Source organism: Scylla paramamosain, chromosome 20, assembly GCF_035594125.1.
Source record: "Scylla paramamosain isolate STU-SP2022 chromosome 20, ASM3559412v1, whole genome shotgun sequence".
In the NCBI taxonomy this organism is placed as follows: domain Eukaryota; kingdom Metazoa; phylum Arthropoda; class Malacostraca; order Decapoda; family Portunidae; genus Scylla; species Scylla paramamosain.
Genome location: NC_087170.1, coordinates 22,081,197 through 22,108,994, shown reverse-complemented (window position 1 = coordinate 22,108,994; position 27,798 = coordinate 22,081,197). Strand labels below are relative to the sequence as shown.

Sequence of the window (27,798 nt, the reverse complement as noted above, 5' to 3'; positions counted from 1 at the left end):
GGAGGGGGCTGGGGAGCCTTATCCAAGATGGCGGTGGGGGGCCAGTGGGGGGGACGATCCTTCTCACTCATTTAAACCCTCGCCAAACTTAAATTAAGTAATGGCAGGTATATCTAATGAGCGGATATCAAAGCTTGGTCATGTGGCTCCGCTTTGCGACAGTATTGGTTTAAAACACTCACAGATAAGACAGATAATGGCTAATAAATAGAGACGACCCAGATTGTTTACATTTTCATTAAGTTAAATTTTACGGTTTTTAGCAACGAGACGAGGCTGACACAGGGATATATTGTGCTGGAGGGTAGGTGAGATGCGTTGAAATGAATTAAAACCGTGGATTGTTCAGTTATTCATTAAAAAGTTACGTTAAGTTACCTAAATTTATTCCAACACTTCCTAACCTTACCTTCCCTGTGGTAGTGATGGTGGTGGTGATGTACCTTCCTGCTGCCTTCCTGCCGTCTAGCAGCTCACAGCCAAACTTTTCTTTATTTTGTTTGTTTTCACCCACTGCTGCCTTCGGGTGTCCACTGCTGGAGCCCACGCCTTCCTCATTACTAACTAAAGAAGGTTTAACTCATGGGTAAGCCTTGGCAGCCACTGTGTAGGCGTGGTTACACACACACAAAAAAAAACACACAAATTCTGTCAGGCTGGGAGTTGAAACAGACGCGTACTAACACAACCCATGGACGCGACACTAACTGGTTAAGGCAGCCGACACCGCAGCCGACATCAGGCAGCCGACACCGCCGCGAAGTTGCTACGCGCTAGTGTGTTGTGAGCAGGCGTAAGGGTGGTGTGTGAGTGTGGCTGTGTGGTCTCGGACAACTGAAGCGGACCAAAGTAAGCGAGTTTTGATTAAATATTTGACATGTTGCATCATGAAATTACTGTTACCTGTTTTTTTCATCACACACACACCTCTCTCTCTCTCTCTCTCTCTCTCTCTCTCTCTCTCTCTCTCTCTCTCTCTCTCTCTCTCTCTTAGGTTTACACATGATTAATGTGCATCATTGGGAACTGGTAAATCTCACCAATAGCGGCTCTATATATATATATATATATATATATATATATATATATATATATATATATATATATATATATATATATATATATATATATAATATTGCCGCCCCTCTCCAGGACAAGCAAACTTGGGGAGAAAGCAGTCTTACGGTGGAGGAGGCTAAATTTGGAAACCTTAATTAAAAGTGTAAGAAAAAATCCCTAAACTACGTATAGTCAATAAACGGAATATCCGTCATCCCCCAAGCTCCAAGCTACGCTATCCTGACCCTTTGAAGTCACTAGTCTTGCTAATTGGGGTCTAACCTAACCAAAGGAGGCTTTGATTAACTTTAAATTCATTAATGTTAACTAGATTCCTATGTCACCAATTCACAAAGAGAAACTAGACAGGGTTTGTGTTAAGTGTATTTGCATTTTCCAGACACCGATTAAGCTGAGTTACTTGACTAGTGTCTCTTGGTGTCGAGAATGTCACCTCAGAGAGCACTGTTCCTCATCCATAGGTAAGAATGTGTTGGAGTTTTTGTTGTGGCAGTATTGTAACCAGTACATTTAAGCTAAGGTGCAAGAACTAGCTGGAATATGGTGAGAAATATAAATTTTAATCCCATGTATGTCATCATTATCAGGATCTTATAATATGCAGGAATCTGAGAATTGGGTCAGGATGGAGCAAACGCCCTCTAAGTTGTCCACAGACACATCCCTATCTTCCACCTGGCCATTGCTGCCCTCTGCCATCCCTTGTCATCAACACTGTTCGTGCTTTGTCATCTGAAGCACCAGGTGGGCCAAGCTGGGGTACACCAACAGCAGATAACAGTCGGTATGACAATCTTCATGTGACCTTCAGGGATGGTGTTCGCACAATCACTTTCAATAGGCCCGAAAAGAAAAATGCTGTCACTGAGAAGGTAAGTTACTGTACAGCATAAATCTAAATGGTATAATTTTTACTTAATTTGCATAATTTCTGCATTGTAGTAAAACTAAATTTTTTATCTGGTAATTTGTGAGTGAAATAGTACTGAAAATATAAACTTTTCTTTCATGATCACTGTCACCCCTTTGCCAGCTTGATTTTGCTCTGTACTAAGTTCTAAGTCATGGAAAAAATATCACGTTTTGTTACACAATACAGAATTCCAATAATAGGGCATGACACGATATGTTAGTTTATAGAAGCAGGCAAACACTACCTTGTGTATGACAGATGATGAGCAGTTGATTATTATCATTATTATTATTAATAGTGTTAGTAATAATATTATTGATAAAGTTGACACAATAACTGAGATTGGAATGAGGAGTGTGACAGATCTGTGGCAAGACCTGCTATATGGGTGTGTGTTGCTACCACTGGCCAGGATCAGGTGGTTATAATGAATGCCAGCAATACTTAGTATTAATAATGTTCTTCATCCACTAGCTAAAGAGCACTGAGATACAATTAGATGGTGTGGGTTGTGCTGCTTAGTGTCAGACATGAACTTTGGTGTGCAAATGACATATGGAAAGATGTTAGATATTATGGAGTGTTTTAGTTGAGAATTTTGGATGATGAGATAGGAACTGTACTGATAGGGGGATTATGATATTGTTAAATTTTCAGATGTTTGCAGATGTTGTTTGTGCCTTAGAAGAAGCTGTCAAGGATCCAGACACTGTAGTGACAGCCACCACTGGAGCTGGCACTGTTTTCTGTGCTGGGAATGATAAGACAAACTTTCAGAACTTGACAATGAAGCAGGTTGAAGAACTTTTGACCAGGTTTGGCTGTAGAATTTTAATAGAAAATTATAAGTATGGAAAAGTAATCTGGGGTGTCAAGCCTTCTGTGTTCAGAACTTGGGATAAACTCTCTGGGTGCCTGCTCTATCTGTCACCTTCACTTTTTTACATCTTTTGTAAATTCTGAAATCATTCCCAGTGTCTTGATAAGAAATTCTCATGTGTTTATGATACACAGGGAGTGACATAATAATAGATGAAAAATACTTATGAAAATATTTCTTATTGTGTAGTCAAAAGATGAAGAAAATAGATTTCTTAGTGATGGACTTTCTTTGACAGACACATGGCAGCTTTTATTGACTTCCCCAAACCTCTGGTGGCTGTAGTGAATGGGGCTGCTGTTGGGGTTGGCACCACTCTTCTGCCACTCTATGACATCGTGTATGCTAGTGAGAAGGTATTGATGAAAATTATTTTGTTGTTGAAAACTGTGTGTTTTGAGTACTATGTAAAGAACATTAGTATTTTGTTATATTTCATTATAGTTCACACAGTTCCCTTTTATCCCATTAACATTTTACATATTTCTGCAAATTGAGAATCCCTTATTCAGAATGCTCTTATAACTTGAAGTGTGTGGGATTTCAGAATTTTCCATATTCTGTAATACAGTGGTATTCTAATACTTGGACATTGATAACAAGACTTCCACTGCATTTGTATTTATAAGTGATACAGTATTTCACTAGTAATATGATAACCACACTACAGACAACCAAATTACACTCATAAATTTTATTTTGTACCTTCAAATATATAACAAACACATACAAAAATATGTACTTAAGTCTTGTTATTTACCTGCTTTTACAGGCTGTATTTTTCACACCATTCTCAAGCTTGGGCATCACAGTTGAGGGATGTTCTAGCTTTACCTTTCCACGCTTTATGGGTCAGGCGAAGGCTTCTGAAATTCTGTTGTTCAATAAAATGGTTAGTACCTTTCACCAATCTCTCTCTCTCTCTCTCTCTCTCTCTCTCTCTCTCTCTCTCTCTCTCTCTCTCTCTCTCTCTCTCTCTCTCTCTCTCTCTCTCTCTCTCTCTCTCTCTCTCTCGTTATTTTGGGTGATTCTTTCTAGGTCTACCTTTGTCTTTCATATACTACAATAATTTCATGTAATAATCCTTCTGAATCTTATGCATTGCCTGAGATCACCTCAGTCTGTCTTTTCACATCATGTTGTCATTGCACTCATCTCATTCTACTCAATTCCATGTAAGTAATTATGTTATTCAAAGATGCACCACACATTCACCCAGCCATCTTCATCTCAGTGTTATAGGTTGTGTACAGTTACTGAGCTAGTGATGTATTCCACAGACTGCTTCAGATGAAAATGTAGTACCATATCTAGCAACAGAAATGCTTCAGAGAGAAGGGCAGTACCTTGGAACTGTCTCCACGTATTATATCTCAACTTGTTGGTATTTGTGGACCTTTTAGTGTATAGCAGTTCATTAGTTCACTTTTTTTTTTTTTTTTTTTTTTTTTTTTTTTTTTTTTTTTTTTTTTTTTTTTTTTTAGGAACAATATAATTCACTGGACTTTATGACATCAACACTTGGGGCAACAGTATACTTTCCCCTTCATTGGTCAAGTTTCAGTATCATTAAACATTGCCTTTTACACAAGCTGCTTACAAGTGTCTTTAGTTGGAAGGGAAAATCTCTTAAGTCAGTAAAAGTAATAGGTGTTAAATAGCTGTTTTTCCTTTTCAGGTCACAGCAAAAGAAGCATATGAACTTCACTTGGCAACAGAGGTATTTCCAGCTTCTAATCTTTATGAAGAGGTGTGGCCTCGCTTACAGGCCATGGCAAAACTTCCCCAGAAGTCTCTCATCTACAGCAAAGCCCTAACTAGGGATGTGATTAAAGACGCACTACACAAGGTATGATATTTGTTCTTTCTTTTCAGTCACTTATATCAATACTCAGTGGTGGAATATACACATATAGATTTTTTTTCTTTTTTTCTTTTCAACAGTGACCTTGAGAAGTTTTGTATCTTGAATTTTTATGTTGCTAATTTTGAGTCTTGTAATTATTATGCATATACTGTTATAGTAAGTTATGTGCATGCCTGTTAGCTATTATCAGGGATCTAGACTGTGGTATTCAGTTTCTGTTGTCTTGTGTACATGTTGCCAGCTTACTGTGCAGGATGGGTGGCCCCACAGGCACTCGAGAGAAATGACACATCTTTCATGTTAGTACCACATCGTGGACACTAAATTTTTCTGCATTTTGGTCTTTCCTGTAGTTTTGTTATGGAGTTGGCTCTGCTAAAATCTAAGTGGCTAAGCAAGTAAGAGCCATAGATTTTGTCAGTGACAAATTATATCCTGACATACTTGCATTTTAACTAGAAACTACAAGAAAGGATACAAATACTGGTCTGTCATCTCTGCCCAAACAATTCCACAGTTTAAGGTGTGTGTCATTAACCTACAGTTGTCTGCTGGTCATCCAGCCAGTCATTCCCTTACAGAAAGAGCTCAGAGCTTGTAGTGATCAATCTTTGGGTAGGACTGAAACCACTCACATGTCCACACCCCAGGACAGTGAGGTTGCAGCCCCCTGGGTTACATCCTGTACCTACTTGCAGCTAAGTGAATAGGGGTTACACATTAAGTTCACCCATTTGCCTTGCTGCACCAGGGACTCAAACCCAGGCCTTCTTGGTTGCAAGTGGAGCATGCTGACCACCACACTGTGCAGTGTGTGTCTGTCTATGTATCCACATCTATATTTATCTATCTATCTATCTTTTTTTTTTTTTTATGTAGGAAGGACACTGGCCAAGGGCAACAAAAATCCAATAAAGAAATATGCCCACTGAAATGCCACTGAAATGGGTCAAAGCAGTGGTCAAAAATTGATGAATAAGTGTCCTGAAACCTCCCTCTTGAAGGAATTCAAGTCATAGGAAGGTGGAAATACAGAAGCAGGCTGGGAGTTCCAGAGTTTACCAGAGAAAGGGATGAATGATTGAGAATACTGGTTAACTCTTGCGTTAGAGAGGTGGACAGAATAGGGGTGAGAAAAAGAAGAAAGTCTTGTGCAGCGAGGCCACGGAAGGAGGGGAGGCATGCAGTTAGCAAGATCAGAAGAGCAGTTAGCATGAAAATAGCAGTAGAAGACAGCTAGAGATGCAACATTGTGGCGGTGAGAGAGAGGCTGAAGACAGTCAGTTAGAGGAGAGGAGTTGATGAGACGAAAAGCTTTTGATTCCACCCTGTCTAGAAGGGCAGTATGAGTGGAACCCCCCAGACATGTGAAGCATATTCCATACATGGACAGATAAGGCCCTTGTACAGAGTTAGCAACTGGGGGGGGGAGTGAGAAAAACTGGCGGAGACGTCTCAGAACACCTAACTTCATAGAAGGTGTTTTAGCTAGAGATGAGATGTGAATTTTCCAGTTCAGATTATAAGTAAAGGACAGACCGAGGATGTTCAGTGTAGAAGAGGGGGACAGTTGAGTGTCATTGAAGAAGAGAGGATAGTTGTCTGGAAGGTTGTGTCGAGTTGATAGATGGAGGAATTAGTTTTTGAGGCATTGAACAATACCAAGTTTGCTCTGCCCCAATCAGAAATTTTAGAAAGATCAGAAGTCAAGCGTTCTGTGGCTTCCCTGCGTGATATGTTTACCTCCTGAAGAGTTGGACGTCTATGAAAAGACGTGGAAAAGTGCAGGGTGGTATCATCAGCGTAGGAGTGGATAGGACAAGAAGTTTGGTTTAGAAGATCATTAGTGAATAATAAGAAGAGAGTGGGTGACAGGACAGAACCCTGAAGAACACGACTGTTAATAGATTTAGGAGAAGAACAGTGACCGTCTACCACAGCAGCAATAGAACAGTCAGAAAGGAAACTTGAGATGAAGTTACAGAGAGAAGGATAGAAACCGTAGGAGGGTAGTTTGGAAATCAAAGTTTTGTGCCAGACTCTATCAAAAGCTTTTGATATGTCAAAGGCAACAGCAAAAGTTTCACCAATATATATATATATATATATATATATATATATATATATATATATATATATATATATATATATATATATATATATATATATGCACACACACACGCAGGTTAATATTTTTACGTTTGTTTCAGGTTAATATTGCAGAGTGCAAGAGAGTGACTGAACGCATTATGGTAGATAAGGTAACTAAAGAAGAATATGATAAGTATGTTGTTGACAACTTCTAAGGTGATCATTCTCTTACCAAGTGAAATGAGTAATCAGATACAATTCTTTTAAATGCTGTACATCTTTGAGAAAGAGATTCTGTATACTTAGTTTCAGAAGTGTGTATGTATATGAAAACTACCTTCACAGTATAAACAAGAATACTTTTTAAAATAGAAATGTGGGATTCAAGGATGAAATGTTTAGTGTTCTTGCAACAAAGAATAAGTGTAAATAAAAAAATAGCATATATATATATATATATATATTATATATTTTTTTTAAATTGTGAATTAGTTGGTAGATACCATTGCATACTGTAGACTTTACCTTTTTTAAGACTATAACAATTGTGTGTGTGTGTGCATTTTATAAAAGTTTGATTGAAAACCAGGTAAACCTTTCTATTATTATCTTAAACACTCTCTTTATCTTATGCCTATTTAAAAAAAAAAAAAACTACCTATGGAAGGCTAGAACAACACACACACACACACACACACATATATATTACATGTAACAAATTTTTCAAAGGTATAAGGGAGCCCTCAAGGGTACTTAAACAAATATTCTTATACACTCATTTATTCGACGTAATGACATAAAATCAAGTGTTTCTCAGTGTTGTTATTGAGCAGATAAAATATCATCTGTACATGGAGCTGGGAGACAGTAGAGAAAGGAAGGTTGCTCCCTCCTGTGTTACTGGAGTGAAGTATAATTGACTTCCTGCTCATAATAACTAAGCAGTTAGCCAGGGAGTTTATTGTTACAGGAAAAGTACTCATAGCTGGAATATGAGACAAAGTGACAGTAAATAAAGAAGAAAATGAAGAAGTATAATGATTCTATTGAGGTTTTAAACTCAGAATTGTTCGGCAAGTAAAAATTCACCTATACAAAATATTTCATTGGTGCTAATATCTATTAATGGAATTTTATTGAAAGGTATTTCCAATATTCTCAGGGCAATGTATTACAGTCATTTCAATTAGTAGAAAGATTATCTTCCAAACTGATATAGTTTTTCACTTCAATTTGAACTGTTACTGCTAAAATTAACAGATATTAAATAATTTGTACTAAAAATAAAAATTAACACCTGAGTAACTTTTTGGAGCCTAAATGGTAATTTGATACAGACAGTTTCTTCATTTTTAATAAAGAGATATGTATGATATGTAAGATTATACCTCAGGAGGTGCTTCTGTTGAAAAATGCTGTAGTCCAGTTCAAAAGATAATGTCAGTAATGGCTGTACACAAAATTAGACATCTGAAGGGACATCAGATGAATCAGGAGCATTAAAATGTCCTGAGTAATTAAATAATATATTTAGCATATTTACAAGAGCAAATCAAAGGAAATATTGGGCAGAGAGAACAAAATTAACGAGGAAAATGTTCATAAAAGAAAACTTCTATCCACATCACTCAAAACAATACTTGACAGGAAACGAAGATCGGCACAACGTGATGAATTTGAAGATCATACATGGCTTTCATTTTCATATTCTAATGCAACACAAGACACAATATCTGGTGACATTACACAATGATAGAATGATACACATGTACAAGTGTGTGGCCTACAAAACAAAGGCTGCTGTGTCATACCAGTAGTGGCAGCTAGAATGAGATAACATCTTGGGGTGGCCTGGTTAGAATTTAAGAAAAAAATTCCTTTATAATTGCATGGAAATGGGGCTGTTTGATTGTACTTTTTAATTTTGTCACTATTTTCCTTATGAAGAAAGGAGTAAGTTTTAAAAGTACATTACTGCAACTCTTCAAAGACTGCATTGTACCCACAACACAATACAAGGCCCCACTCAGTAAATGACAGTTAAGCACAGGAGTACACAGACAGACCACCTTTAGTGCACACGTCTACACATAATGTACAACTCTGAACATGAATTCCCTCCCCCTTGGCCATACATGTGTATTTATGCATGATCCTTATGCAGCCGGTATAACAGATAAGAGTTTAGCTTGTAATATATTATGAACTTATTAAGTAATTAATGGTGTTATGAGCCTTTAAGGAGTTCTTGCCAGATTGAAAAGAATACTTTACCATTTTACATAAGTTTAAATACATTGGTTATATTTCAAGTTACTTGGTTATATTTCAAGTTTAGAAAATTTCAGCTATGGCTCAGTACACTTCCAAGCCAAGCTATGACACAAACAATAATTAAGAGATGCTGGGAAACTGGAGAAGCAAATAAGCTGTACTTTAATGACATGAAATATTATGATCTGTACATTGATTCTCACAATGGATCTTTCCTCATTAGAAAAAATATTCATCACTGTGAGGCATCTCTATTACTAATTCCTCCCCAAAATAACTTTTGTGGTGTAACTAAAGTGTGAATATCTGCTCATCAGTATGCACATATTCTCATATGATTTAATAATCTTATCACCATAAATCAATAGGGAAGTAACAAAAATAACATGAAAGATGTTTCAATTTGACTCAGTCCAGAACTTAACTAACAACTAGCTACTTTAGTGGCCTGTCCTGAAATTAAGAGAGGACAGTGCTAAGAAACTGTTGTTTGGAGCTTAATAATGTCTATAAATATTAAGAAAATTACACATGGTGGGAACAAATATCAGGAATTTTTCATATCAAAATAAATACATAATTGAGGAGGAAGGCAGAAACATCTAAGTGATTACATAACAGTGAGGCCTACACCATGCAGATAACATTATGTACATTGTACATGTCACTTACTGGAATAAACAAGTGCTATATACATTCGTTATATATGCATCATTACCAGGACACAGCCTGTCCTGAGCAGCGGTCCTGCCTGCAGCTCTCCCTACAACGTGACCACAGGCAGTGGCTGCTGGAACCTCTCATTTCTTTTGAACAATTAATACTGTCCTGTTTTATGCCCAATGCCTGAAAACATACAAGGACCAACCCAACACTTGAAAAATGATGTAACAAGTGTGTGAATGATACATCCACAAAGGTCAATCCTGTAATACCAAATGCAATTAGAAGCACTGGATAGAAATGTGGTGATGGAATTATTTTATACAAGTCAAGTAAATCTTCTTTACCTGAATGGCTCCTGTGTTTGCAAGTGGCATGAGCATAAAAGCACTTATCCTTTGCTAAATTTAGTTAGCCATTCTGCTGTTCTCTCATATATTATATAACTCCTTCCATCAATTATACATTCAAGTAAACCTAATATTTCACTAAAAGTATGTTACTCATTATATGAACTTATTCAACTATTATAGCTTCTGCAATTCAAATATTCATTAACAAATTTCATTAATATGGAAATAAGGATATATTTTCTGTAAAAATACACATATATTGGAAATTTAAAGAATTTTACTACAAACAAATATGTCTTTATTAAACATAAGGCTCATAATAAATGAAAAATAAACATGAAGAATTTTTTTGCAGGGAAAAATGTGGCTATCATTAAGAGGACTTTTAATGCCACCCATAGAAAAATTGGGAGGGGGAGTAACACCACAACTGAAATTTATGCTCTGTATAAAAACAATATATAATAATAATGACAGTAGTAGTAGTAGTAGTAGTAGTAGTAGTAGTAGTAGTAGTAGTGGTAGTAATAAAAAAATAAAACAATAATAATAATAATAATAATAATAATAATAATAATAATAATAATAATAATAAAATGCAGAATCATACTCCCCAGAGAATCATTATTCCAAATAACTTTACAGATGTTCTAGACCTATATTTGGAATATACTTACCTATCAAGCATTCTCATTCACATTAATAATATACAGTACATACAACATGTGATCCCACAATCTGCTAGGACATACCTGGTACAGATGATGTATTTCATGTAATACACTAGAAAAAATATGCAGAATGTTACTTATCTACATGTACTTTTACAATGGTAAGCCATATGGTGAGTCTAACACATTTCACTGATATTCTCTACATCACAGGCTACACAGCAGGTTAATTAAGAGTTCTCAATGTAAAGTCAAGTGTAAGATAGACAGAGAATCAAAAGACCTGAACAAGTTAGCTTAACTTTCAAACTCTTAGGGTAGACAGTAATTCACTCCACTGAAGTATACTCACTTCATTGAAGTATACAAATCCCCCTAAAATAGGATCCTGTGACTGCACGGATACTTATGTCTATCACACATCCTGGAGTTGAGTCCTCTGGTCAGGGATGGTGGTGTCCTTAGATCAATTCCACATAGTTAGCTGGGTACAGACCTACATGGCCATCTTTGCGGCCTGTGCACCACCCCTGTTCATCTTCATCTTCCAACTTGTCAAACACCTCCCCTAGAGTGCGAAAAAGAGAATAAAATCATAACTAGGTACAGAATGACATCTCTATAACATCTCCCCAGTTTACTTAGCCACCCATGTGATCTATGATCTTCCTGTCTTCCTTCCAGTCTCACAATTACTGAGCTCCTCTCAAACAGATGCCATCACAATACTTTTTTTTGTTGTTAAGTTTGCCAGGACCCATTACAATGTAAGGAGAATTAAATGTGAGCGATGAAAGGAGACGCTCGTGGCAAAGGCAAATGGGCAGGAGAGCTACAGTTAATCATATAAAGTTGTGCATAGTATCTTCAGGGCATGTGAGTTGTCATATGTGACAATTTACTACTTTTTAATACTTTCTATGGCTGTAAACTGAGTATCAAAGCTTTGGTCTATAGGTGTGCTATGACATTTACAGTTCATCATTTTTTTTTTTGCAGCCACTGTAATAATTATTAGTAAATAAACAGATAACCAAAAATAATAAGTACTGAAATCAGACTCCTTACAAGGGAATTGTAACCTTGCCTTATAATGGCTAAAAGGCAGGGAGCCACAAGGAGATGCTGGTTTTGGTTATCATGATTCTCAATGATTGATTTAAAAAATAAAAACAATGAGAATCATCAAGAACAAAGGTAACTTCAGTATGTGCCTACTACCAAACTCATAATTATGAGTTCACAGATAAATATGGAGTACAAATATTTCCACACAGACACAGAGCTGATGTTTAACTTGGTATATGCTAGACCTACCCATTCAAACAATACACATCAATACCACAGATTTGGTGTCTGAAAAACATGCTTGTCAAACTGCACCTTAATTTGGTTCAACTCATGAGACAAAAACAACTCAAGATGTTGGCAAATTATAACACAAGACTCACCAACTTTAAATGAGAGCTCATCTGCCTCCACCCCTTCATAGTCGTACAAGGCTCGGACAGGAACACCAGGTTTGTTGGGATCAAATGTGCGATCACTGCAGTCCCACTCGTCATCATCACCACCACTCACACCATTGCTGAAACAACAAATATACAGCCTCACCTTCCCCAGTAAAATTTTAGTAACTAAACCAGAAGACCACAAACATACTGATATAATGCACTGCAGCTATTGGGTACACCATTGGATAACCCACAGGCATCAGGCCACTTAACTAGCTAGCATGGGGTTGCAAAAGGCTAAACCTCCTGGCCTTTGACCAAAGCCAGAACAGAGCCAGCAGCCTTTCTTAGTGTAGCATCATAACCCATGCAGCGATTATTACTGTGTAAGTTGTGACAAGTTTGGACTGGCCTGACTTGGTTTAGTTAGCATGGTGCCAACTTAGAAAATATTGTTGAAATTGTCTTTTCGGACAATTTTTTTTAGATTTGTACTCACAATAATTCTAGACTGCCTTTCTTTTTTACATCTATTGATCATAAGTCAAGCTTTACACTTCAATGTATATATATATATATATATATATATATATATATATATATATATATATATATATATATATATATATATATATATTGAAGATTGTATATTAACAAAGCTGAGTTATACATGAAACAAAATAAGCTATAAATATAAATAACAAGACCATAAAACGTTTGACAGCATGTCTTAAAGATAAAAAAAATGACGGTTAGTTAAGTTAGGAAGAAAATGCAAGGTGGAGAAATATATATATTAGGGAAGTAAGATTGAATGCACTTAAGGAAATGTTGAAGTCTTGTTAACATAGAAGTAGCACAAGCTGATGCAGGCATCCTTGGGTGAGGAGATAAACTGGAAGCAAGGCTGACATGCAAAATTACTAGTGGAGGAAGGTAAATAAAGTAAACAATAATATAAAGAATTGGAAGTAAAAGGGAGACAGAACACTGGTTAGGTAAATGACAACTGCTTAGTAATCATTATTCATCCTTGACGGTGACACAAACATTCATTTACATCGATACTCTCATTCCTCCCTCCGCATGCCACAAGCAGCGTGCAGGTATGATGAGAACGTGGTTCATTGTCAACTTGAAGAGAAATGTAACTGACATGCTCTGTTTTTTGTTTATTTTCATTGGGCAAGCACTGAAATGAAAAACTAAATAACAAATATGTATGTATCCGGGGAGAAGTTCATTCAGATATTTCCTACTCCAGTCACTGCAAGTAAAGGGTGAAAAAGCTGAAGGATGTTTGAGTTACTTTGGTGGTGATCCAAAAGATTCCAAGAGTTTCATTCATATTCATTTATGAATATTTTTTTGCTTCTATTGTATCTTTATTTTTTATCAAATAATTACATAAATTTATTTATTATTATCTTTTATTTTTCATTATTATCATTATTATTCAATTTATTTGTTTTCTTGGTGGGGAGGGGCGAAGCAAGAAGCTGGTCAACAGCAACAAAAGTAAAAGGCCACCACTGTAACTCAAAGGGAATGCTTCTCTCTCACTTTTGACTATGTGGATCGTCCTCCTCATTAGGTGCTTCCTGTGACTCCTGTGGGTCGCTGAGGTGAGGGAGAGAGAGGGTAAGTCAATACCAAGGACAAAAGCTTATATACACATTTTGGTTGTGGACAGAAAAGTTCCCAATTCCCAGGAGGCATGTTTAAAAGTGTGCTGCTGGGATGGAATACATACAGTAAAAGACCCACAGTCTTTAATATGCAAGTGCCATGACAGGTATGACACAAATAAACACTGACAACATGGAAAAAAGCAGACCATGATTTTTAGAATTTCAGAGTAAAATTTTGGATTTGTATGTATTCCATTCAGTAACTGCATTACTAACAGCTAATTAAGTACATCCCCAAGCTTGAGATTGAACAGCATCTGCCTGACTACTGTGAGCATAAACACTTTGTCTGAGCCCTCTCCAGATTTTCTATAATGTATACATTTGAATACGAGAAGCTCATGTGGTGACATAAAATGTTGTACAAGAAGTTGTGCACAAGCTGTTAAGGATGTATGAGTAACTAATTACAAAGAGTGTCTGCTGTACATATATATCAATTTATTTAGATTATTACTCCCAGGTTTACTCAAGCTAAACAAAACAATGTTACAGAGCTTTATTGTAGCAGAGTGGCACTTGTCCACACTTGCTACTACTAGTGAACTATTATTAGTAAAACATGTTTACTGGTTATTCATAAGGTTATCAAGTCATGTGGCAGAAACCATAAGCCAGTCTACTCTGATTACATAAGAAAGCAAGGTGGAATGGTGCTGTTAACACTTGCTGCTACCATAGGCAGTTATGGCATTCATCACTGTAAGAGAGTTGTGGTAAGGAGCACTGAGGCTAAACACCTATTACCTTATGACAAGACACATACATCAGGAAGTACAGTCCTCAGCCCCAGTCTTGTAGCTAAATCAGAAATATTTTATAAAGGATGATGTGGAATGCATTACTGCATGTGTGATGCCTTTAAGGAGTACTGTAAGGTCTTTACATACTGTTGTCAGTGGTTTTGGTTTAACAGTATGTGCTTTGGCAACACTAGAAAAATCATAGCTGCATCCTGAGATGGTGTTCAGGTGTGAATCAGAACATTCTTTCTGAACATGGTGTGTCCATGGTGAAAGAGAATGTTTTAATATAACACAATGATTTAATGGATTCCGACAGAGAAGAATGTCTAAAAGGTTCTCCAGATCGTCAAAATTTGAGATAGCAATGTATGTTCACCTATTCACCTACAGTCATTTGCTGGTCACCCAGCCAGCCTTTCCCCTAAAGAAAGAGCTCAAGAGCTCATACTGACCAATCCTTGGGTGGAACTGAGACCATTCACATGTCACATACTGAGACAAGGAGGTCACAACCTCTACTTGCTAGTAGGTAAATAGGGGCTACACATTAAAAGGCTCACCCATTTGCCTTGCTGCTCCTGGGACTTGAACCTGGCCCTTCTCGGTTGTGAGTTGAGCGTGCTGACCAACTACACTACAAAGTGTGTGTGTGTGTGTGTGTGTGTGTGTGTGTGTGTCCAGAGCACACAAGCCTTCTACATGACATTCAAGATTATCCTGGAACATAGGAATGTTGAAAGGATGAAACTAACTGGTGTTATCCTATTTATCCATTTATTAAATGGCCATGGTAGTATTGACAGTCAACTGAGTCAGTCAGGTATCAGATGTCTGGCTTTTAGTATTTGAAAATTACTGCCTATATCAGTCAGTCAGTAGAATGAGTCACCAAATCTAACCATTTCACTATCACCAACATGACAGTGGAGGCTGTAAAAATGAACCTTAATGTTGTGTTTTATCTACTCCTTCTCTTACCTGACAGCTGAATGTCGATTGTTGTCTGAGGATTTAGAGGTTGCTGAGGTGTTGTTGGAGGTTCCTTTAACAGCTGTGAGTGTGACATCACCGCCACCACTTACTGCCCCCTTGGTCGTCTTCTTGCTGATGCGTTGTAGGTCAGGTGTATACTCCTAGGAACAGATGAATGCTATGACTCTGTCTATCCTACAAATCTTGTAAAGATAAGCACTAACATGATGATTTTTAAGCATACAAAAGATATTGCAGAATGGCTTGCAAGACTAATTTACACAGCTGAAGCAGCAGTGCTGAATGCAAAGCTTATTCCTGGCTTGTGGGTAAAATAAGGGTCACTTCATTCAGAACTCTCAAGGTACTGGTAACATCAATGTCATGTTCATATATTTAACCGATTCATTTTAAAAATAAAAAAAATCTGTTTCATCAGAGATGACACTGACAAAAACAGTGTTCTCTATATCAACTCTCAATTGCACTTTTTATTAATGCATGTGCTCTCACAGTAATATCCTTAATTGAATATTTCCTCTGCTACTGAACAACAACAAGTCAGCAAAGAAGGAACAACTCACCCCTTGTTACTCACCCTTGACCACCTGGGCATCCAAATGACACACACACACACACACACACACACACACACACACACACACACACACACACACACACACACACACACACACACACACACACACAACAAAGAAAATTTGGTGATGTTAGAGACTGTTAGGAAATAGGACAAATTCACAAGTAGATACACTAAAGATTAAGAGTCATGCAAACTAAAGAAGCAACAAAATACCACCACTATTTCTACAGCAAAGTTCTACAGCTATAGCAACAGCTTGTATATTTACAGTACCATGAAAGGGAGAAGATTCTGAAAAAAAGGTTAGTAGCTAGTGCCATAACAGTACTTGAACCCATATTCATTAATTGAACCTTTCCCCAACATACTTGACAAGGAAATTATCAAGACTTTCTATCCCCCATGAAAAGTCACATGAATGAAGGGACCTGAAAAATGCCCTCGAATCATTTCGGCAACTGGCAGCACCATTTTCCATATACAGCATGACTAAAAGATTTTATTTTAATACTGCCATTTCAGATGAAACTGCAGATATATGCAATAGATTAAGTAATACACAGCCTACACTAGTAGTATCATGGACTGAAAAGAGCATATTTATATGATTTTCATGACAAATGTCTTTCACATTAATCTCCAAGATGTAAGGGTATTATCTGAACAATACAAAACCGGATGGAGGACAGAGGATGACTGGCAAGGAAGAAAGTGGTGGATACTGAAGGGTAAAGGTTGCAGTAGTGGAAGGAACATGGAAATATCAACCATCCACAGCAATAGTCATGTTAAAATAAGAATTATAAATGTCACCTTTATTTTACTATTTTAAACAGTTTCTTCTTAATTTCTATGGACACTTGAGATCCCAATATTTGACTTTTTTTTTTCCCCCTAAGCAAGTCTGAGGATCACATTAGAGTAATTAACAACAGCTGATATCTGGTGAACAGTCACGTGTCTTCAGTCCATTGTCAATGATGACTGCAGCTGATCTAGAGGCCACACCCCGCCTTCCCTCCCTTCAGTGGAGCAGCTGGTGTGGTCATAATGTTCTTGCCACTCCCCAAACTTTTGTACTTGGAATATTTTCCATCAGGTATTGAATTAACCTTCCCTTAAACCAGCTTTCCAAAATAACAATAGTAACATCAAAGAAGATGTATCGGTGATGGCTTAAATGAAGGATGGAAAAGGTTTTTGAATGAAGCCTCCTATTTGTATATCACCCTCATACAGCTTGTAAAATAAAAATGTGGTTAAGTCCTATTAAAGATGGAATAAATTACACTATTATATTTGTGTGGAGGTATGTAGATATTCAATGAAGCATGTCAGTAGTCATATGATCAGTTTATGTAAATAATACTACATACATTTACTGGTTTTCAAAGTACTTCCATATCATCCCTTTTACAACTGATATTTTCAAAGACAGCTTGGGGAAAGGCTAATTGATAAGGTGACTGGAAATATTCTAAGTATAAAAATCTGTTATGAAGGATCCTTGTTCCAAACCAAACTGTCCAACCTGTGCAAGTGATCCCCATAAAGTGAGGGCAGGAGTAATCTCTCTTCTCCATTGGGGGCCAAGGAGCTAAGGAGGTGATGTGGAGTGGCAAGAATATTGTAAGTGTACCCATCAGCTGCTGCATAACATGGAAAGGGAGGAAGGGGGTGGTGTGGCTTCTTGATCAACTCAGCGTGTGGCAATTACAGAAGCTCCTTGACTTACGAACATGTCTGGAACCTAATTCACTCGTACATTGGAGACCTTCTGTATAGTTGAATTCTTTAAATATTCTGATCTTCAATATATTTACATAGTTCACAGTTTTATAAAGTGAATAATTCCAGTTTGGCAAGAATACAATTAATTATGTGAGGCAGACAGTGAGCCTTTTTTTCTTATAAATTTTTGTTGCCCTTGGCTGCTGCCCCTCCTACATATAAAAGCTTCCCTCTGCCAATACACCCACCATACAAACAAGTTCTTGACCCATCATCCACATACAAGCATTGTGTATGTACAATACCTTTATTCTAAGTATATATGAACTAATTAAATCTAAAGAATTTCTCCCACAGTCCCAGTATCTGACTGCAGGTGTTTTGTATCTGGCTGGAAGTTACCTAAATATATATCAAAGGGTTTCTCACTAAGTCCTATGAGCATGAAGCAGCAGGTAGCTCATGAGAATGCAGGAAGCCCAACTAGTCTAGTTTGACTGGAGGAAAGGTTTACCCTGAAGGTGAATTTTAAGAAGTATTCAGTCATTCAGGTCAAAGTTAGAGGTGGCAGTCAAGTCATCAATCCAAGTAGTTGTTAAAAGTTTCAAGACACCTATGGAAATAAGTTAACATTTCACTTCCTTACAATCATACATAAAACTAAATAAGTGAACACTGAACACTTAAGACGGAATTAAACTGTTACATACAACAAGGGTTTCTATAATAATGAAAATATCATAGTAAACAATGGGCATCTAATTCCACTGATGCACCTCTAATTCAAGTGTTGGTCTCAGATTACTGCAATGTAATTGGTTATCAGATTTATCCAAAGCTATTTGCTCAGAGTAACAAGCCTTTTCTGAGAAATACAAATGTATGGACAAACTAAAACCCAAACACAGCCATTGTAACTCTTTAAACCTGAGGAATGAAGGTCATTGGGCATGTTGGAAAAGTGATGTGCATAATGATTTCTCTCTCTCTCTCTCTTTCAGTAAGTCTTTCCATACAATCTCATTTCAAAGATGCCACATAAACACATCTGCTTGGTAAGCATGAGCTACAGCATTTGAGCAAGTCAATCAAGCTGTTCAAGTAACGAGGGATTTGAAACTGGGCCCTCTGAGTGCTCTAGCAGTGGCATCACTGGACTATATAGCCTGACATAATACTCTATCTAGACTGGTGACTTGAGGTGCATCAGTGTACATGACAGTTTATCAACTTGAAAAAACAACAAAGACCTCCTAGAGACTTAGTCATTTTACTTTAGATACTTCCCATTGCAATTGCCCAATTGCCAGCTCTCACACCAACCTGAAGGGAGAAAAACCTGCAACACAACCAGAAGAAAAAAAACCAAGACCAGTGACCAAGGAGGGTCTTCAGGGGGCCAAAGAGCCAGGTGGGTCGCAGCTAGTGTACGGCAGTGGTAGGTGGCAAGACAATACTGGCTAAGACTGTTATCAGATACAACTTATGTTACACTACATATTGTTAAAATGTTGTTGGTCAGTAAGTTGTAAGTTGTTGTTGGGTGTTGTGTTAGTGACTGTGGGGTGATATGAAGAGTAGGCTGCTCAGTATGTACACAATGTTGTATGACAATATCTGTGAATTCCCCGGTCCCAAAGAGGATAAAGAATAAGTGTACTTTGTTCATAGTGTGTGTGTGTGTGTGTGTGTGTGTGTGTGTGTGTGTGTGTGTGTGTGTGTGTGTGTGTGTGTGTGTGTGTGTGTGTGTGTGTGTGTGTGTGTGTGTGTGTGTGTGTGTGTGTATGTGTGTGTGCATGAAAAGTCAACATCCGGAAAGTCAAGAAGACATTTGGTCTCATGCAGTGCTCAAGAAGTAGGAAGGTCAGGCCAGGTCAGGTGAGGCTTGGGTCACTGTCTTCCTTCTCTGCTTGACCTGATCTTTCTATATTGCTGCCAAGACCTTATGGCAAATTCCTCATTCCAGTATGTTTCCTTTTCCTGCACTTTCTAAATGGAATATACCTTCAGTAGTATTTCTAAATGTGTGAATGATGAGTTTAGAAATCTAAAATGTCCCAAGTGAGAAGAGTAGTGATGAATCATTATTGGTGATGGTGTAACTGTGATAGAAACATTGAGTATCATTACTGGCAGGTCATCTCCCACGGTGCGCTGGTTCAGCAGGGTGATGGCCCCCTCGGGAATGTGTCCACTGCGCTTGCCTTTGCTGCTTATGTCGCGGAATTCTTCAGAATACTCCTGCACACACATGCACAGGGCCAAAGAAGTAAATAATAATGGAAAAATAAACAAAACAAAATAACAAAACAACATTTACAGACAACACAAAATGTCTGCTTTGGTCCGCTGATGGTTACAATGTGAGAGCAAAGCTGCAGAAGCATTAACTACAAAACAATAAAGCAATTAATTTATGTTAGTCTGAACAAAACAACACAAATAAGCTTGCCTGATCTTTGAAGAACAGTGATGAAGTTTAGCACAGAAATGAATTTCATTAACCAGGTGTTCTTTCATGCACACCTACACCTCTTTACTATTATAAATTTAGGTGAAATGAGACAATTTGTTGTCATTAGGATGATGCTCTCCAAATGACAAAGGGATGATTGTGTTACTCTACAGACAATAAAGCAACATACTGCATCCCAAGGTGAATGAAGACAAAACTCAAGAAGTTCACAAGTAATTTAACATTTGATCAATTCTACACTGAACTTTATGAAGTCCAAGGCTTTGCTGACTGGGTAAGCTCACACATTCACAGCAACACTAAAACACACAAACATACACACTCACACACATTAGTCCAAAACCAAAGTGTAATAATGATAAAACATTATTTTGTCTACTCATGCAAATTTTAAACCTCACTACCAACATGAATATAACTTACTGAAGATCTATGAATGATTTATGACTCATTATGCATGCCAAAAAACAAACAACAAATAAGGAACAATGTCACAATGCAGTGCAGATAAAGCACCAACTTCTACTTCCTGGAAGCCAACACACACACACACAAGCTGAATGACTGACACAATAAGACTGATAATGACAATAAAGAAATGGTGCAATATTGAACATTTACATTGAGAATTTCTGGAAATATTTCAATGTTCAAAAACTTTTTTTGCTACGATCAACAACCAGTCAGTCATGTCAGCTTATCATCAATCTAAGTACTTGTAATAGACTTAACATGATGATCATGAAAATAAAATAAATAAATAAATAAATAAAAAAATCTGAAAATCCATTGATAGCCTAGATTCACATAAGCCTACAATACAAATAAAAAAGAAAAAGAAAAAATCCACATCATTATTCGATGAATGTTACTTAACTATCTACAACCATGCCACACTATTAACGTTGAAAAATTATCTACAAAACCCAGGAACATCAAGTTGAGTCTATTACAGTGGACATCCTGCAGAGCCACCAGCCACTCAGCTCACCTCGAAGGACGGCCAGTTCATGGGCATGTTGACCCCGTGGTTGTTGCTCCACCACTTCAGATCCTTCTCATAGTCAGCATTGGCAACAGTGTGGTTGAACTCTTCATAGATCCGTGGCAAACTATCATGAATGTACATACGTGTAAATATGAAAAGTAATATCCCTTGGAACATCAAATTATCATTTACTATTTAAAATATTATAGAAAGTAATACTAAAAAAAAAAAAAATCTTCAGTTATTAATTTTGAGTACCTAAAACTATTCTTAAATCTAGAATATCATGTACCTTTACATGCAATACTTCTTTTTAATTCTATACAATAAAAACAATGTCTCCTTTGTTGACTGTAAATACGTTTATCCTACCTGGGATCATTTGATATGTTGAGGCATTTGTGGGTGCTGAAGAGCATATCCTTGAAGAATATTAACCTCTTTGATTCAGATTCCTGTGCTTTCTCAAATACATGAGTCATATCCTGGGAAAACAAAACCATACATATGAGAAACTCAACAGGACATAAAAACTTATTACTAGAGCAGTCACCATACTTCATATTGAAAATTAAGAAAAGATTCAACATAATATAATGGTTTCCATCTGCTTCACATAGTAATTTCCCTTTCTCTCTCATACTCTAACTTTCAGAAATAAGAAAAAACACTAACCTCAATATATTTAGGGTTATAATCTGATATTTCTCTCAAAGACGCATCATACTTTTCCTTCCCTCTTGCCACCTCTTCCTTGGCCTTGGAGACTCGGTCCGTCAGTTTCTTCATCTGCAATGAGTTCACAGCCATGAGTCTTTTGTTCATTTGTACTCTTATTTTTATCAGCTAGCTAAAACTGCCCTAGAATATATATATATATATATATATATATATATATATATATATATATATATATATATATATATATATATATATATATATATATATATATATATACACACACACACACACCCACACTGTTATAAAATAATAAAATCTGAATTTTTAACTAATGTATGAAAGCAGAAAAAAATTGCTATTTACTAAATAGTACCATGAACTGAAAATCTGACTGCATTTATAAAGAAAATATACAGACTAAGTTTTCATTTGATGTGTGACAAATCTATTCTGAAAAGGTTTCACATTATGCAGAAATCACAAAGAACTCTAATGTTCCTGATTTTGATGAGTATCAGTTGGCAGTACCTTTAGGTGCACAAGACAAACCCTTTACCAATATCAGTTAGTATCCAATGATACAAAATGCAAATCAGTTACTTACTTCAGACAAAATGCTATTGTGTGATAAAACTAATTAATATGTATATGTATATAATTTATAAATAACCTCTGAACAGTGAACAACAAAACTGTTAAACAGGTTACAATTACACAAAGCATTCAACAAAATATTCCAAAACATCCCATATTTTAACGTCACCAGTTACTATTGAATTTTAACGATAAATTATTTGATTTTTACGATTGAGTAAAATATCTTTTAAAAGGAGTGTCCATAGAGTGTTAAGCATTACTTGCAGAGGGTGTACACAGTGGTGAGAGAAGATGTGTACTTACTTTTGTCAACTTACTTAGAAAAGGAAAGATTTCAATGTAAAAGATTGAACATTACAATGAGAACATTATCTAAGAATTCTTCCTCGTCATATATCTAATAAAATGCCAAGTTACAGAAACACCCAACTGATACATAAGTAAATGTAGCACTGTGTTGTCTGGTAATTAACTATTTCTGGAGGTGTTGGTTTTAGTTTCTCTTGCAGTGGACTGGAATACACTGTCCTGGTTTTTTCCCTTGGATACCACTGATGTATAATGCCTCTTTCTTTACTACACCAGGTACAAATTTCCTTTCTCTTTCCTTACAGATTGGGAAAAAAATTCCTCTCATTTTTCTTGGATCCCCATACTTCCTAAGCTTTGCAATGTCTGGTCTGCTACAAATGAACTTTCTGTGTGTATTTTGATGCTTGTGGTTTGGCCGCAGCCGGGTTTGGGGATCATGGGTTTGCACCCTTCAGCTACACACCGCGGCAGGTGCCAGGTCGCCACCCTGAGAGGCAGGACACAACCCCTGAGAGTGTGTGTGTGTGTGTGTGTGTGTGTGTGTGTGTGTGTGTGTGTGTGTGTGTGTGTGTGTGTGTGTGTGTGTGTGTGTGTGTGTGTACGCACATCTCAACTGCCACCTTTATGAGAATACTGTTGTGGTTCATGAACAGTAAAAGTCCGATAGCTCAAACTTTCTTAAGGCCACTTATGAATTAAGAGGGTAATTAACTTAAATTCAAATATGCTGAACTCATTCCTTGACATGTGTACACTAATTAATGGTGTAAAAAATCTAAAGCTTTGTTTTGTATCACTGGAAGTGTTTAGGTTGGTCCATCCAAGCAGAAGGAATGCTGCAGATCAATAATATAACTATGGACACTCCTGAAGGAATTACACACATTATTTATTCCATGACTGAATTATCTAAATCCCAGGGTGACATCTTCATCAAAAATTACAATTAACTGAACTATAATTCCCCCAAACTCTCTGTAATATCTAAAATAGGAATACATGTTTGTATCAGGGTGTCTTCATGACACCAATTATACATACTACATAGTCACATGATGAAGAGGAAAATGGATTGATCTAAACTTAAAGACTTGGGTCAATAACAAGATTCATAGAGTAATGGCACACAAATTCAAGGCAAGCTGCAGAGAAGCATAGCTAGGGAGCTGCATGGAGCAAGCCTCACTACTGCATAGAGTTGGGGAGGAAGGGTACAGATATGGGGCGGGAGAGAAAGTAAATCCTGATTCAGTATCACTACCAGTTGAAAAAGTAGTACCGTCCGGATACTACCACATAAACTGTGCTCACATTTATACATGTGGGGCTATGACAAAATAGTATTTCATGAAAAAAATCATTATACTAAATGATGAAGATGCACCTAGAGATTCTACATAGCTATGGATCTGCAGGTATAATGAAAAATAAAGAAAGTCAATGTTTCACCTTAGAAAACAGAATATCATCTTTTAAAAATTCCAACAGTAGTGTAAAGAGGTATTAAGAAAAAAAAAGAAGCTAATTCCTTTTGCCAATAAGTCCATATTCATGCATGGAGTGAAGCCTGAAGCTGATTGGTTTGTGCTGTGGCCCACTCACAAGCACTGCTGTCCTCACTACTTGCCCCATCTCCCCACCCCCCTCTCTAGCCACACTAAGTACTGATCAATAAGCATTCTCCAAGGTGAAAGCAAGATCCTTTTTGGAAAGCATACAAGAATTACTGATGAGGCATTGCTAGTTCTTCACTCTTCAGTGATTATAATGTTTTTGAACAAACATTTTTTTAATATATCTGATTTATATGAGTATTTTAGAGTAAATATTAAAATGCCAGTGAAAAATGTTAATTAATTCTTTATAATTCCCAATACAATTTCATGACCATTATCCCAATATAAATGTGATGCATAACTACATAAATTTACAAATGCCAGATGAGAGAATACAATTTAATGCTGGGGTAATTCTATCATGTGGAAAAAATTTATATATATATATATATATATATATATATATATATATATATATATATATATATATATATATATATATATATATATATATATATATATATATATATATATAATAAATCTTGCGTCGTTTCTCTGGCATGTGTAGTTTTATGAACCTTGTAAGGGTTAATAACGAAGAAAGTTATTTGGGAGGTATGCAATAAGTAGTTCTGAGTTTGTTAAGTTTCATTAGAATAACTCTCCCATGGTGCTTCATCAAACAGCTCCAAGATGCGAATTTGGAGTGATCTAATTTTCCAACCATGCCTTGGTTACTGACACAACACAAGCACTAGTCATGACTTGTACTGAAACACTAGACTCTGCACGTTGTGTGATGCAGTCATATGCAGGTTGGCACTTCACTGCAACGTGTCAATGTAGTTTGCAGTCTAGTTATTGCAAATACAAAACATTTTGAACTAAATGCACTCCAAAAAAATTAAAAACAACAACCCAATTAAATAATCACATCAACTGTGTATCAAAAGAAAAATCCATGCCACATCATATTAGTTTGACATTTTCAATCTTGAAAATTGTCAGTGGCTTCACTCCAAAAATTAATAAGTAAATAAACCAAAAAATAAACAAATTAGTAAATGAACTGGGTAATCCAAAATAAAATACCAAATATATAAATTACACCAAAAAACTTTACTGTGTTTGAATTAAGTGTAGCAATACAGTATAATGTTTATGGCAGAGCAGTTGGAATGCAAAGTAGCATGCAAGATGAAAACCTTACTGAGGCCAGAATTCTAAAAAAATAAATGAAATGATAACCAGTTTAGCATAAAACTGTAATATTGGAAGGTTTGCAATCACTTCTGATATTCTAAAGATGGAAGCTGATAATTCAGAATGAGGCCTCACTAGTATTCACCTCTCTTTCAGATCCTCTCAGAATTCAGGCCCAAGTATCCGTATGACTAGAGGGAGCATGAGAAAAAGGGTTAACTAATTCAGACAGTGAGGGTTCATCCACTCACTCCTGGCACTTCACTCATACCTTCATATTGTTGTGCTGTTCACACCAGAGGGGAAAAAAAGAAAAGTAATTTATTCTAGAGGAAACAGAAAAAGAAAATCCTATTTTAAAATATAGCTGCTAAAGTGAGTCTGACAGTACAAGTGAGAGCAGTGGGGAATGTTGCTGGCAGGCAAATATAACAATGAGGATTTTTTATATCAAGGAAATATTACCCTTTTTTTTTTAAACCTCACACAGCAATTTTCCAATTCAATTAAGTCCAATTAATTAATTTATTTCTCATTTGTATGTTTCTGTGGGCAAACTAAGCATACATTTTAATGAAGAACAGTAAGAAAAGAACTTATAAGAATAACATTAATAAAAACTGGAGTGAACCCTACAGGCTAGAGCTGTGGTGAGGATGGCCCACATGTACACACTCCAGAACACGATGGATCTAAGTCACAAGACAACATTCCTTGCCACTGCTCTCGTGTGTCTCTCAAAGCTGGCTGTAATGGATGCTACTCTCATCTTACAGTTCTGACTTTTACTGCAGGTATAATGTATTCATCAAATCAATAATAAGACTGCTGCATAAGTACTAGCCATTGGTATATCTCACTAGCATATTTACAGAATAATACTGTAATACAAGACTCAGGGTTAAACATACTCAGCACTCAACATAGATATTCTAACCACTTACCAACTGGAATCTCTGATTTTTGAATGTAAAGAAATAATAAAAGTAAGTAAATAAATAGTTACATAAAATAAAGAATAACAACAAGTCATGCAAAATTAAGGGCAATAGAAAATAAAATGAGAAAAATAAATGTCACACGCACACGCACACTGATGGAAAAGTGACATTTTAGAAAAGATAAGTATGTAATTCTATTTTATGACTCACTATTGCTTTCTACTTGGCATAAAACATCTTATCTCTAACAGACTCCCCAATATCACAAATAATTTTAAGTAATATTCTACTACTGTGTTATTAAGTGGAAACATGAATGTACACACAATTTTTAAGATGCAAGAATTATACAGTTAACATTAAAGGATTTCAGCAAGAGGGAGGGAAAATGATTTAGTTTCATTATCTGGATGGAAAAGATATTTAATACTAATACTAAAAGACTGAAACGTTTCTAAACAAATTTACTCAGAATGGTTGGAGGCAATTGGTGACTAGTACACAAATCATTCATCTGTGGAAGCCCCTGGTTGGGAACAAGTGTCCCCTGCACATGCTAGGTGTTGTCTGGGACTAAACAAACTAAGTGGATGTTTTGTGCCAAGCCTTTGTAATTCATTGTTTGAGGGAAGGTTGGGTTGGTAACAGGAAACCATTAAAAAAAAGTTCATCTCAAGGCCTACCATAACTACTATGCTGTTTTTCTTATGTTCCTGAAACAGAAATGTAAAGTGGACAATTGTACTCAGACTTTAATAAAAAAAATAAATGGATATGACAATATAGTATATAATACAAAAAGGCATATATAGAATATATATATTTATATTGGTATTGGAATAAAAATGCAAAATTATCACACCTCATTCACACAACTAAGTCTGGACAAGATACGTACACTTCCATTCTTCAAAATAACACTATAATGTTCCATCAATCACTGTCTGAATATAATGATGAGGCAGCCTCATGACCCTGATGAAAGTATTAGGCATGTGCTGTCTAACGTGTACCAATATCAGAGTGCAGGGTGTTACTGAGGATTTAAGCCACAGAA

At 36.4% G+C, this 27,798-nt stretch overlaps 3 protein-coding genes across 12 annotated transcripts in view; 1 reads left to right on the top strand and 2 right to left on the bottom strand.

Moving 5' to 3' along the window:
• The window catches only part of LOC135110647 (BLOC-3 complex member HPS1-like), an 11,606-nt gene extending 11,020 nt beyond the window's left edge, over positions 1–586 (bottom strand). For all 3 annotated transcript variants that reach the window (XM_064023181.1, XM_064023183.1, XM_064023184.1), the window contains exon 1: positions 410–586. The gene's annotated coding sequence lies outside the window, so the exon portion shown is untranslated. The remainder of the gene's footprint in view (positions 1–409) is intronic.
• A 125-nt stretch (positions 587–711) lies between these two features.
• On the top strand, positions 712–10,639 carry LOC135110650 (enoyl-CoA delta isomerase 2-like). 2 transcript variants are annotated; one of them, XM_064023196.1, is made up of 8 exons: positions 712–849; positions 1,460–1,541; positions 1,685–1,952; positions 2,651–2,808; positions 3,112–3,229; positions 3,646–3,765; positions 4,552–4,722; positions 6,951–10,639. In XM_064023196.1, exons 2-8 carry the CDS (start codon positions 1,507–1,509, stop codon positions 7,044–7,046), a joined length of 966 nt encoding a protein of 321 aa, XP_063879266.1. In that variant the 5' UTR covers positions 712–849; positions 1,460–1,506; the 3' UTR covers positions 7,047–10,639. The 2 variants fall into 2 exon arrangements, with proteins under 2 accessions (XP_063879266.1, XP_063879268.1); XM_064023198.1 differs by lacking the exon at positions 712–849 and adding an exon at positions 1,186–1,222.
• Positions 8,344–27,798, bottom strand: part of LOC135110649 (protein kinase C and casein kinase substrate in neurons protein 2-like) — a 158,933-nt gene continuing 139,478 nt past the window's right edge. For 4 of the 7 annotated variants that reach the window (XM_064023191.1, XM_064023189.1, XM_064023190.1 and 1 more), the window contains 9 exons: positions 26,072–26,086; positions 22,127–22,240; positions 21,824–21,936; positions 21,455–21,575; positions 20,118–20,228; positions 15,662–15,816; positions 13,810–13,866; positions 12,244–12,380; positions 8,344–11,360 (listed from right to left, as the gene is read on the bottom strand). In XM_064023191.1, the coding sequence (XP_063879261.1) occupies positions 11,254–11,360; positions 12,244–12,380; positions 13,810–13,866; positions 15,662–15,816; positions 20,118–20,228; positions 21,455–21,575; positions 21,824–21,936; positions 22,127–22,240; positions 26,072–26,086 (930 nt within the window). In that variant the 3' untranslated portion in view covers positions 8,344–11,253. The remainder of the gene's footprint in view (positions 11,361–12,243; positions 12,381–13,809; positions 13,867–15,661; positions 15,817–20,117; positions 20,229–21,454; positions 21,576–21,823; positions 21,937–22,126; positions 22,241–26,071; positions 26,087–27,798) is intronic. The other 3 variants (XM_064023194.1, XM_064023195.1, XM_064023193.1) reach the window with 3 other exon arrangements.

Coding starts and splice junctions, on each gene's coding strand:
- LOC135110650 (XM_064023196.1), top strand. CDS start 1,507: ATGTCACCTCAGAGAGCACTGTTCCTCATCCATAG. Junction 3,230..3,645: donor TCGTGTATGCTAGTGAGAAG/GTATTGATGAAA, acceptor CTGCTTTTACAG/GCTGTATTTTTCACACCATT. Junction 3,766..4,551: donor TTCTGTTGTTCAATAAAATG/GTTAGTACCTTT, acceptor TTTCCTTTTCAG/GTCACAGCAAAAGAAGCATA.